Source organism: Vanessa cardui, chromosome 3 (assembly GCF_905220365.1).
Source record: "Vanessa cardui chromosome 3, ilVanCard2.1, whole genome shotgun sequence".
Lineage (NCBI taxonomy): Eukaryota > Metazoa > Arthropoda > Insecta > Lepidoptera > Nymphalidae > Vanessa > Vanessa cardui.
The window spans coordinates 6,206,818-6,220,594 of NC_061125.1; the positions used below are offsets into that span (position 1 = coordinate 6,206,818).

The 13,777-nt window shown below is 30.1% G+C and overlaps 1 protein-coding gene across 1 annotated transcript in view; it reads left to right on the forward strand.

Annotated features, from left to right (window-relative positions):
* Nucleotides 1-13,777, forward strand: part of LOC124543587 (lysine-specific demethylase 3A-like) — a 130,163-nt gene that overhangs the window by 22,366 nt on the left and 94,020 nt on the right. Inside the window, exons 2-3 of the mRNA XM_047121831.1 lie at nt 2,694-2,843; nt 6,655-6,768. Coding sequence (XP_046977787.1) covers nt 2,694-2,843; nt 6,655-6,768 — 264 coding nt within the window. The remainder of the gene's footprint in view (nt 1-2,693; nt 2,844-6,654; nt 6,769-13,777) is intronic.

Below are 13,777 nucleotides of genomic sequence, written 5' to 3' on the forward strand. Positions count from 1 at the left end.
TAATGTTTGTTTGTCTTGATTAAAACTACTAATACTATAAAAAAGTTTTTATCGCAACTAGTAATGGAAATAAAAAAAACATTTTATACTGTTTTTAATTTTGATATACATACTTATTAGTTATTATGTTAAAAATATTTTATTATAATTTTGTATTATTTATTATACATATTAAGTACTGTTAATTAAAAAAACATTTTTTTTTTAATTTACTGTAAATAAATAGATTTAATATAAGTAGACTAAAAGTTCTTAATATTTTGTTTAAAACTATTAATCTCGTGAACTCGAATAAAAAGTACACGTGTTCAGAATAATGAATAAATGTTTATTTATGATAAACATGATAAGAATTCCATCACATTGCATACACGGAGACTGCTGTTTACGATTCGTCGCAATCGTAAAATATTTAAATTTTAAAACGATTTATCATTTATAAGTAAATGTATGCATTTATGAATGCCTATGTAATAAAGTCTTCATTTGTTTTACTCTTTTGATTACGTCTAAAATAAATCATCTTTTATTTGATTTATTTTATAAAAATTAAATATGTATGTTATGTACAGATATTGTAACTGTACTATTAAGTGTGTAGTACAACCATAAAGGCAACATAAAAGTTAGTATATACAGGTATATGTTTATAGTTTGCATGACTTTTAATAAAACGACTTACATCCTCAAGTTCAACTGTAGCTATAGTTTGTTTATCACAAACTCGAAGGCAAGGTCGTTCTGTACCAGGGTTTCGTGATAAAGTAAAACAGAAATCTTCACTATTACTTATATGTACATACCTATTTGAATTATTTTTGTTTTCTTTCATTTTAAACTGTAATGTTACGTTATGTTACAAATAGTTCTTGTTATGAATCTATTGCTTTTGTTTTAAAGATGTTTATTTTGGAATGATATTGTTATAATAGTTTCGCGGAGTATATAAAGGCACTCCATCTCGATGGGAGGGTGTAGTGTGTGTCGTCTAAGGAATTTTTATATCAATGTCGTATGTAACGGCTTCAAAACTGTATGGTGGCTGCGAACCAATCCAGCTTAAGTATTCCAGGGAGGTTGACGTCAAGTAGGCTTCCGGCTGTTGAAACTTTCACATAATTTCCATGCAGCTTACAAAATGGCCCGATTACAAATAAATGGGTTAAGAGCAACCAAACGATGAAAATTTTTATCATGTTTGTGTTTTCGTTGAAATTGTTTTTAAAAATGAATATTAATAATTAATATATAAGTTTCGTTACGTTCATCTATTTTAAATATTATAATATTCTTAATCCAAGGTTGTAGGCACATTCCGATACAATTATTTATTTAATTATCGTTCAAGTTAAGGGCAAATACACGAAATTTTATCACGTTGCGACGAAATTAAATACGTTCAATGAACGAAAAATTGGAACGTTTCTTCATTTTTTCTAAAATACTTCTTTACTATGAAACCAAGAAGGTTTTACATTTAATGCTGTAAAATGAATATCGTGTTACTTATAGGGTGTCAGTTTTCTTCAAAGCACTGAGTAACATTATTTGTGTCTTCTTAACGCTTATCTTTGTGTCGTTTATCATTTGTTCACGTGAACACTTGCGTGTGTAATACATAATGTAATTATAATTTATCTTACAGAGTTACATCTGACTTATGTTTCATGTTAGATATTTAAATATAACAAAACAAGTACCAGTATGAGTTTAGTGAAAATAGCGGTTATAAATATAAAACATTAATATTTTATATGTACCTATAATTATTAAAAAAAATAACAAATGATCGTGCCTTATGATACTGTATCAATAAATACTAAATATAACCAAAAAAATATGTATTATTAGTTTGAAGATGACAGATAATTGAATAAATATATTCTTATTATAAATATGTTCTACATTTTATTCTCACCGTACTGGTTTTTGATTGAATTGATGTTACAAAAAATAAGATATAAGTAGGTACGTACCTTATTAAAAGTAATATAAAAATATCATTCATTTGGAAACATACTATACATCTTTAATTTATTGCAATGAATGCAGTTAACATCGCACTTACTGATAAGGTGGTACGTATAAATATATATATGTCGTGTGTGTGGTGGGTTCGTGATTGTTTTCAATCCACGTAGGCATATGTTATTTATTTGTTTACTTTATTTTGACATTGAAACCGTTGGCATCATCCGCCTTGAGGTCAGTCTTGAACAGTCATTATACGTTACCTGTCTCATTATAGTCGGGCTTGACAATTAACTGTAATTTATCTCTTTAGAGTCTTTAAATGTCCTTGACATAACATTTCTTTGACTTTTTTGTCCCGTAATTGGTATGTTTAATTATTTTTGGTAATTTAATGTCCTTCAGTTGATCACTTCAATGTAATACGAATGGTATTACTTTTATGTATTATTTAACCTTTGTTACGTTAGGAACAATGCCGAAAACGTTACATTTTTAAATTTTAAAAAAATTATAAAATTATTTTGCTACCGTAGTGCACTCTAGCGACAAAAAGCTAAAACACTTCATTGATGTGATTAAACTAACTCAGCAGTATAGCTATTGGACGCTAGATGGCGTTGTTACTTACAAATTTATGTTGTTATTAAACCTTCCATATTATTATTTATTTATAAATTAAATATTAAAATATACTTCTAATGTATTTTCTTTTGTTGCAGGTGTTGGTAGAATATGATGGAGTTGATTGGCAACGACGTGAATGGGTTGCAGTGTATTCGCGTAAAACGTTTCGTGTGTTTTTGGTTGAGAGAACGTTAGTGTGGTCACCTAAAAAATTAGAAAAAGAGGAAGTCAAATGGCCTGCTTTGGTGAGTTGAATAAGTTTTATTAAGTTAAATCTACAACCATCCATCTAAAATTTCCTAATAATAGTATAGGTAAAATCAATATATAACTTAAGTTTATAAACACAATATAGTAGTTTTTTATATGTGTTTCATAGATGATTCTTTTTATTTACCGACCACTTTAATCTTCGATAAAGACATTAAATAATATATTTCAATATCTACATTTAATAAAACTGTAACGTAACTTAAGAATTATGATAGTATTGATCGTATGACATAGATGGCGCTGAAGATGGATTTTGTATTTATCAAGAAACTGCTTCGAACTGGTGCATTTTATTAATAAAAGCAGTTACGTGATATCGATAATTTATATCTTATAAAATTATATTCAAATAATGTACCTGTCTATATACGTGTGTAACATTTTTATAATTGGATCATTAATTACCAGAGATTATACCCGTAAGTAGAAAGAAACAAATTTAATATTTGTAAATTAAGAGAATAGATAAATATTAATGTAAATTTTTGTACGTTTTTTCGTATTCTGTAAGTTTGCGTACAGTTCATCCGACTGGGCTGAAACTTCGTACAGTTGTTGTCCAATAGTACTATCACCGTATAATAGATGGCGCGCGAGACGTAAAGTATTGTTTACCTAAAATTGAAAACTCGTTGTTATACATTGACAACTATTTATACAATTATTAGATAATATTTGATAATTTGGTTATTTTTAATTAAAGTCTATATCCTAACTAAAGCCGTCAAAACAAAGGATTTGTGTCATTGTATTTTGTAAAGTATTTATGTTTTATATATTGCACAAATATAAAAATAGAACGAGATTTACCTAGACGCTTAGTTACAAATCTATACGATAATTAAACTGTCAGCAGCTTGATTATCCATAATTATATACAATTAATAATAAACTTGTAAGTCCAAACGAATTTGGTATAAATGAAGTTGAATGAATTATCGATGGTTACAATAAAATGTCCTCTGGTATAATTTATTTGATGTAGGTATGTCGAATACAACACTATTTAAATGTAGCATCGAGAAAAAAAAACAGTCAATCGTCAGTTTGGCGGATGTATTTGGTTATATGACATCACAAGTTGTTACGTTTGCGTAAAGGTCATCTTCATTTTATAAATAGTTTGATGATTTTGAAGACTCATTTAATTCGGATGCAATCTTTTTTATGGATTTTGCCGATGCTACTTTTAAGTTATGTCGTACTATAATTATGCATATGTGATGCTAATAAAAAAAATGTACATATACTAACGTTTGCAATTCGAAAAGCCTCATATAATACATATGTTTTTCATTCTTAGATGTCGGTAGAACTATTAAAAAAATTGTATTTGTGTACATCAATGGTTATGTGATACATTTAATTTTTTTTTAATTAGAACAAACGTTTTTAGTCTGTAAATATGAACGTTGAAATAATCGTGAATTTTCTCGTTGGATTTTAAATGATAATGTATTTATAGAGTAGAATTTGTAAAGATACCTAACATTTTTTCCGTATTGTGTTAAACTGAACTTTCTATCTGAGATTTGTGTATTATAAAGTATCACTGCATTTTAGAGTTCGTAATGTATAGTAAAAATAGTTTTCTCGGATTATAAGACAATGTTTTACACGAATCGTGTATCAGAGGTAAGATTTCGGTTTTGTCAATCAATATGCCTCTGCCCGTTTCATTTGTTCAGTACAGTTATTCGCCATGAATACATTGTTTTGCTGGATATGTGCAGTATTTAGCGTAATAATATTGTATGATCGTCATTATAATTTTTATACTCTTTTTATATTTATACGTTAAAACATCCACTAAAATTAATATTGTTATTTATATCACAAACGAAGTTTTAAATACATAAATTATATTACCTATAATTACGACTTTTGTAAAATTAATCTAAGTGACATAGGATCATATATTTATAAACGAAAATGCATTAAAATTCTAGGATCTAACCGGTAAAAAGGCGGAGGTGACTTTGTTTATACGACGTTGAGATTTACTTTGTCTATTAGAGTTTGATATATCATTCTAAAATTGAAGCTTCCCGGAGGAAAGAATAACTCATGAGTTGGTCTCACATTAACTCAGGTTAAAATTAACTTGTATGTTTAGTTAGTTACTTAATTTTGACGAGTTTTAATTCCCTGTTAATTAAATATGATTAGGAAACCTTACTACACAAATCTTTTTTTAAAGATAAATAAAGTAAAGTATTTATTTATAGTTAATCATGATCATGTTTTATTGTGACTCTTTGACAAATTTTTAGGTAGTGGAATATAAAATATATTTTGTATAGGTATATGAAATAAATCGTTTATCCGTATAAATAAATTTATCCGTATTATATATATCAGTGGTGACTTCATGCGCCCGCATAATCCACTCAAATAATAAGTACACTTTTAAAATCGTCGCAAGTACGTGCAAATATTTTGTAATTGGAACGATTGGAACGGTGTTAATGAAATTCACAACTCACGTGTCCACGCGGCCTTCGACGCTAGAGTAGAAATACGATAACCTATTTATAAACAGTGCAAAACTATGTATTTTCATGATTACTCTTTTATACATAGCTATAAAAAGTAGTTTGTTCTTACAAAGTGCTTTTAGGCAGGATATTAATTTCGTTATATTTGTTGATTGCGTGTATAAGTAATTATGACTGAGTTTGTTGCTTATTCTTCTCGAGAGACTCTTCATCCTACTTACCACTTATTTTATAATTATGTTGTTATAAGTATGTTATTAATCTGCTATGAAAAAATTAAACGGATTTTGATAAAAATGAGGAAAAGGCATAACTTATACCCAAAGGGGTAAGGTGCCTATGAGTTAAAAAGAGGATCCGGAAATTCTTTACAAGTTACATTATGCTTCACTGTTATTATATCATGTTTATTGATACAAGGTGATTCACAAGCTCTTAAGAGTTGAAGAGCCTAGACGTAGGTACTTGAATCAAGTGTGCTATTGTTGTAAATTATTAATTGTTAATACGAATGTAGATTAAACAATATTATTATTTTCATTTCATCTCAGTATAGAAAAATAATACTTAATAATATGTATAATAATTAAGTATTCGTTAGGTAACCTAACTCATCTTCATTAAATGTTATCAATGAGATTGTTATATAAGAATGATGTAGGACTATGTCATGTCGTCGCTTTAATCGCTTGTGTTCGTGGCGGACGGTGTTTTGAAGGTGATTTTATAGTTGTTATTCAAAGTAAACCGCATCGAATACTGATCAGCAATCGTGTACGTGCTGTGGAACTTTTCACTGCTAGTTTGAATAATTTATCGTTTTATGTATTTATTTAAAATCGAAATGTTTAAAACATACGTACTTGTTACATGATATCCTCAAATATATTGACTCGTTTTAAATTTTTTATTTGAATATTTTTCAAATCATTCAATATAACTTGAAACTCTGCAGTCAGCCAGAATTGTTAACTCATTCTTTTTTAAAATTGGTCTGGACTTAAGTAATAATTGAATCAGCTATGCAAGTAAAGCATAAATAAATCCATTGTAATCACTTAAAATAAATTAATAATAATAACCTCTTACATTTACACAAAAGTTATTATTTAATTGAATAAATTATACATATCGCCCTATAAATATCGCGTTAAAATTAAGTTTGTTTTAACATTATGTAAGATATATATAATTGGATTAAATCTATTTGTAACATTTGACAAAATATATTTTTCTTAAAGCAATTGTGCCTTTTATGTATATGTAACTTAATTTTTTTTTTCAGACGTTCACTCCATTGTCTGCGGACGTCACACTTCAAGCAGATGCACAGCCAGTCGAGTATCTTCATGACAGGCAACTTCACTTTCTTGACTATGCGAACCTGCAGCCTTACCAGGTAACTGTGTAATAAAATCTAATGTGATATAATACATACTCATAACAAAAATACAAACTTTATAAAGCAATATATTTAACAATTTCATTTCATTACACAAAGATGAGACGAAAGCGTTATTTAGACGGCTTAGTTATGTCTACTCACCGCTAGATGGCGCTACCTACCTTAACTTCCCATTCGTGTAATGTACAAGCTCTGTCAATTTTTAGTTAAAAAGATGATTTTCTTTGCTTTTAACCGTGAAACAATAATTGTTAATATTAGCGACAGTGAAAGAGGCATCAGTAAAGATCTCTCCAAGGCTTAAAATGGTTTTATGAAAATACTTTTTGTGTGAAAACTGAACCTGAAAGCACTGAATGTTTTTCATAATCTTATATCAATATTAATCTAATTAATCTAATTTTAATCATGTCGAGAACTATTAGCATAGATTTAGGGATTTTTACTTAATATAATTAATGTTATTGTAATCTTATCTTAATCGGAAGATATTATTATACTTACATAATTAATGTCTATTCGGCTTGTCATTGTTTCTTTAGTCTTATTATATTGTTTATGCGAGAACGATGACTCAAAATAACCATGGCGATGGCGGTGTGACTTTGTAGCCGTTTGTAATAAAATTCTTTGCATATTTAATAATTTGGACGTTATTTTAGGCCGTGAATGTATTATGTTTTTGCCTTTTGATATTTTAAAAGGACTTTACGTAATCTCGTAATATGCAAGTAGTCATGAATATTTAATGTAATGATAATGTCTTTGGTTGCTTTATTTTCGCAAACGCTGAAGGGTAAATTTACTTTATTACAATAACTTCTACCTCCGAATATAAAATGGGACTTTTATGTTAAAATATTATTTACTCTTAAAAACTTACATATTCATGAAAAGAAATATACGCGTAGTGTTCACTCAATCCTTTATGTCGACAGATTAACATCAGCTTAACAAGAAACTTTAATATTAATAAACATTTTGTGCGTAAAACGCCCATATTTTACACAAAATACTATATAACTTGAATTGTGTTATACCTGAACTAGTTCTTTATATATTGTAGATCTTGTAGTTTTTAAGATTATAGAAGATGTAGAAATAGTTATGTTGTTATTCTGTTAAGTAAAAGGGTCTGCAGCTAAGTTACACCAGTACGCAGGAAAGCATGTAAAACCTAAACTGTCTGCGACTGTATCATTGTCCTCCCATCAGATTATGAAAAATTGGCATTAGAGAGTGCGCACCTGTCTTGGCGTGCACATTGTGCGTTATAATCTACCCCAAACAGCTGGCATGTCTCTGTTGAGAATGGCCGTGATGCCCAAATGTCCCCGGGACATATATTTCAGTGTATGCAGAAAAAAACATAAAGAAATAATTGAAAAAATAACCTGTTACTTCGTTTAATAAATTCTATTAGCTTTTTCTCATTCTCTTCAAAAAAATTTAGGAAGATAATGATTGAATAAATATCTTCGTAGTACGTATGTCATATGAAATGAAATGCATAAGTTTCTCAATTATAAAAACAAAGAACGAACGAAGTGCATAGACGACCCAATTTTCCAGTGAGACGATCCACACGAGTGTTTATCCAAAGTTGCGCGCCCGGGCGACGTGGGGAGATCAAGGACGGCGTCTGCCAAACAAGGGGTGTTCCCCGGGCGACAGGCGAGGGTGGCCGGGTGGACGGGAGGCTTGGCGGCTCGGCGGCCGGGAGGTTCGGTGGAACGGGCATGTTTTGATGCTCGCCGCCCGCTATATTGATTTTCCGCACCCGGTACACCCACGCCTCCCTTTATTATATACATATTCGCCAGGTGGTGGTTATGCCAGTGTCGCGCTATTTTCGGTTAGCTCGGCCTCCCGGTAAAGCGTGATTGATTGGCTGCCTCCCACAGAATATAATTTGGGCATTGCTACTTTTCTTTTTAATTTCTCACAATTTGACATCAAACATAACTTTCAGCGAGAGCTTATTTGTTTCCTGTTTGAAATTCAATTGTAATTTCTATTTGATTATCATAATGATAATCAATATATACACTGATTGCCTAAGAATATTCATATATTTAAATTGGAATCGTTTTCTATGAAATATAAGTACGGATAAGAATTGTATGTAATTAATTAAAAACTAACGTAAATAATAGAATTACATCTCTTATCTTTAGTATTTATATAATATAAGAATATACGTTAAGTTTTCGAAAGGATTTACGATAATTTATCGACTTAAAACCTAAAACCCTTATTAAAAACTCAATCATGCGATATTGAAAGTTTTCTGACTTCGCCATGCACGCAACTAAGAGAAACTGTTCCCGCAAAATTTAAACGAGCAAACTTTTCAGTTAGCGTCTGTCCGGTCTAACCCCCCATGGGAGGGCGGAGGGGGTCGTGACATTGATGTAGGCATGTGTAGCGTAAGACGAAACGAATGAGCTCTTATGTAATGTAATAACAGTATCTTCTTACAATGACAGCCTCTATTATATTTCATATGAAGTATATTTATGAAATTGTTAAGTGGATATTTATAAATTTGTATCGGTAGCTTAGATGTGAGAAAGTTATTCTCAGCCCGAATTCATTTTAAATGATAAAATTTATTTTTTTCAAATTGATACGAGAATTGCAATAAATTGCATGCCCTCATTGTAATTGTCATTTATAAATATAGACGATAATATTGTAGGATGTAGTATTATAGAGATATAAGCGACAGTCTTTCCTCACGTTGCCAAAACATTGTTGCACGAGGGACAAGCTGGTATGCCGTAATTACGGTGGCCGAATAACAGTTCGTAATAGAATCATGAAGTATTGTATGGTTAGTTGTATCTATTCATGCAATACCAGGCGTTTTAAATTATACAGTGGAGTTATAAAATTACATTATAAGTTGTTGCACAATGCATTTGGTTGAAATAGATTAGATTGAATTGTGCAAATAAATTTGACATATTACACTAACTAAACTTGATAAGTAGTTAAGACATTTTATTGATGTTAAAGTCTTTTTTTAATGTTTAAGGAAGTTACGATCTCTCAAATGAATAAATCAACTTGTGTAATTTAATACAAATTCCAAGAGCAAAGAAGCGTAACGTTCATGGTTAATGACGAAGCGATGAAAGTCGAGCGAGCGTAACGTCGAGTTTTGCATTTTGATCGTAACACGAATGCAGATTGGTTTGTGGACCCGCTATATTCTCGTTATTATTGGCCAGGTAGTCTTTTCTACCATTTCATTGTTGATACATTTGTGGAACACGGTGAATATAACCTCGTTGAAATAGATGATTTGATTAAAATTATTGTTTTGTTTAGAATGTCTACTTCAACAAATGAATACACAAGTAAAACTAAGGTTTTTATTTGGTTGATTTTTTAAAAACTTCTTTTGCAAGTTTTGAGAAATAATCTAACGAAGTGTGTACTTTATCACTTTAAAGCAGTTCGGAGATTCATATCAAAGATAAGTTTGTGATTTTTATTGATATTTCTTATCTGTATTTAAGTTAGCTTATCACGTTTTATGTGTGCGTTTCACTGTTTGTGTGATTGATAAAATTTACTGAATAATTTTATTTATAATATATTATCATAAGAATTCCGCGTACACGTATCTTTAAAAAGATAAGCTATTTTTTTCGGTAGATAGAAATAAAAATAATAAATAATATTGTTTTAATTTTGTCATAATATTTTAATCGTCTATAACAACAATTCATGCAGTACTTTTTTGTATTAGATAAGCGGACCAGCATATGAATCATCTAATGGTAAGTGGTAACGGGCCACTGATATTGGCATTTTAAGAAATGGTTTCAAGTTGAAAGGGATTACATGGCTTACGTGGCAACAACCTTGGGCACTGTGGTCTGTAATGTCGCTTGTACCTGTAGGTATGCTGGATTCATCCTCATTAAACCAGGACGCAATGATACTAAGTTTTAGTTATTCCAGGTAGAATATATGATATGTGGGTAATGGGCTTGCACCAAACCGATGCCACAGTAATGAAACGTAATTTTTATACTAAGCTTATTATGAAAATATGATAATTGAAGTAAAGGCAAACATTTAAATGCCCCACTCTGGCCACCCTCCTTTTGAGAAGATGTAAATAACTAGCATGTCCATTAAAACTTAGACCCAAAGATCGTCGGGATGAAGATTTACTACTAAAGTTTACGAACGCAAAAACAAGAGATTAAATCGGCCAAGTAATAATAGAAAAGGTCAAACGGATGGACCATTTAATCATTACATTTGTAAAACAAATATTGAAGTACCTTATTAACATAATAATGTTTGACACTATAGTAGTTATTCAAGTATAACGCCTAAGAGGTCATATATGTAATTATAACGACGGTATGTTTATAACATTGAAGTCTATCTTATATTAAATATATTAATTTGTACATAAGTACATTTTCAAAGGAAGTTCCAAGTTTAGCAAAAAGAAGAATATTTACAAGAAACACATTAAATATTATTAGTATAAATATAATATATATTTCGTGTGTAAACAACGGAATATGCAAAATATTACTTTGCATTGAATATAATAAAAATGTTGATAAATGCAATTGAAAGGTGAAGATGTACAAAACACATTGTTTGTTATGTGCAATAATAATTATGCATAATACGAGTTTGCCTTGTTAGGTATGTAACGTGTATTAAGTGCAATATTTATACACGAGGTAATGTGTTAGTACAAAACGAGGAAAGTCCTCACATTTATTTTATTGTCACGTTGATAGCAAGGGTGACGTAACGATGTACGCGTCTCGGGTGTGGGCTCTTATCGTATTCGAACATTTCGGTCGTCTGAAGGTTTATTTTTTATATTAATATTAATTCTTTTATGTTACGTAATAAGGGAAATTTAACGAGTGATGTTAATTTGACTTTGTAAATATTCATTCTCATCTTCTTGTCTGATTATTATTGTTTTTCAATGTTAAAAAAAATACCAAGGTCAGCTTTGTATTACAGAAAAGGTTACGTTAGCTATACTTACCCCTAAATAGTAAACAAATTAAATATTAGTAACCTTTGAATATTTCTTGTCATACTAAGATCTATACATATTTACTTCGGATATCGCTCATCTGTATTTATATAAAATATTATACACTATTATAACTATGTTAATAGTCAAGTATTCGCCTGTACATACTACTCCAATGCGAGTTGGTGGATACACACTTCCCAGAATTTAATAGAAATAAGACACAAACAGGTTGCCACATGCTTTTTTTCCTCATTGCAGAAGACGAAATGAATTAAAAACACAAATTCAGCGGAGTAACCACTAAGTTCTAATCTCGACCACATTAATCATTAAGTGATCAGAAAAAAAAAACCAAAAAGTATGCATCTATGAGGACCTACATAAGTACTTAATTAAAATATGTACATAAAAATGTAAACTATATATTTATCATCATGTAATCAAAATGCAAACAAGGCCTGAAGCGTAAGTCAAATAGGATGTGAAGATGTGATTTATGTTATGTACCTATTTGCAAATTGCAAAGCTTGATTATATTATGTACGCTGCACACCTGTGTAACTCTTTGGAGTTGAACAATGCAATATTTATCATAACACTACGTCTAATATAATAATACGAGTGTTTATGTAAGAGGCTTAGCGTGTCTTATTTCCTTTTGATAATAATATGCAGTCATTTCGTTTGTTTAAATGAATTTATTTAAACTTGTAATTTATGTTCTGTAAATTAAATATTAATGTCAAGTTTTTGCAATAATACAATTTATTTCTATAAGTTAAAACATTTATAGACATATATATAGTTTAATGTGATATCTAATAAAATATTTGATTAAACGTTTTGTAATAGTTGAATTTTTTGTTCTATGTTATTTATTTGCACACAGCGGTATAAAACAGCGATAGCGGTAGTGCTCATTCATTTGACATCATAGCATCTTATAGTAGGTATACATTGGCCTTCCGTAGTGAGCACAAAAGCCCAATTTATTGTTCCCCACTCGGCTTACGTGTTTGCGTTTCTCGTTTGTTTCCAGACGTGTTTTATCTGTGATGGATAGGACAGAGTGCATTGTCTCGCCTTTAAACCTTTTTGTATTACTTACTACGTAAGTAACTCGATATAAACTTGAGAAAAGTTCGTTTTACGTCTTCATTTTATTACTTCAAAGGCTTTATTTTAAGTTTCTCAACCGAGATCTACTTGGAGATTTTAATATTAAAGTTTTAAAAGGATATTAGAATATGCTTTATCCTTTTTATGGTACGAACTTGAAGATTGCCATTATATTTTAATCTACCTTTATTGATGTTCCAACACAGAGTCACGACCGTTCGATTATAACTTATTTAATAAATAAAGCAAGATATTGTATTGTATTTTACAGTAAGAATTTTATACGCAGTATGTCCAAGAATGGATAGATATTTTAACGGAACAATACCACGGGGGCGTTTCGAAGTACTTACCGATTCGTATTGTTTTCAGAAACAGTTAGTAGACCCCTGGGGCGGCCGTCCGTAATACAACACATGCAAAGTTCGTATATATACGACAACTTAGCTTTTCCAAGAATTCAAGCAAATATATTATCGTGTCCGTGTTACCGTGTTATATTTTGGGGAATTACTAATTAAATAAAATAATTAGAGGAACTATATAGTATACAATTTTTAAATGAGACCTATTTCTTAAACTGCTTTGAAATGTTGTAAGATTTAGTCAAAGTCAAAAACCTTTATTCAAAATAGAAGTGTTTACACTTTCTTATTGATTGTTGAAAATCTACCACCGGTTCGGAATATAATACCTCAGACCTGAGAAGAACCGGCGAAAGAAACTCAGCGGGTTTTTTTTTTATAATGTCAATTTACAATTTACAGTAATAAACATATTCTTGTTATTTGAAACAGCCTGGAGGCGATCATCTCATTCCCAAGGTGTGCAGTCAACTAGAAAATCATT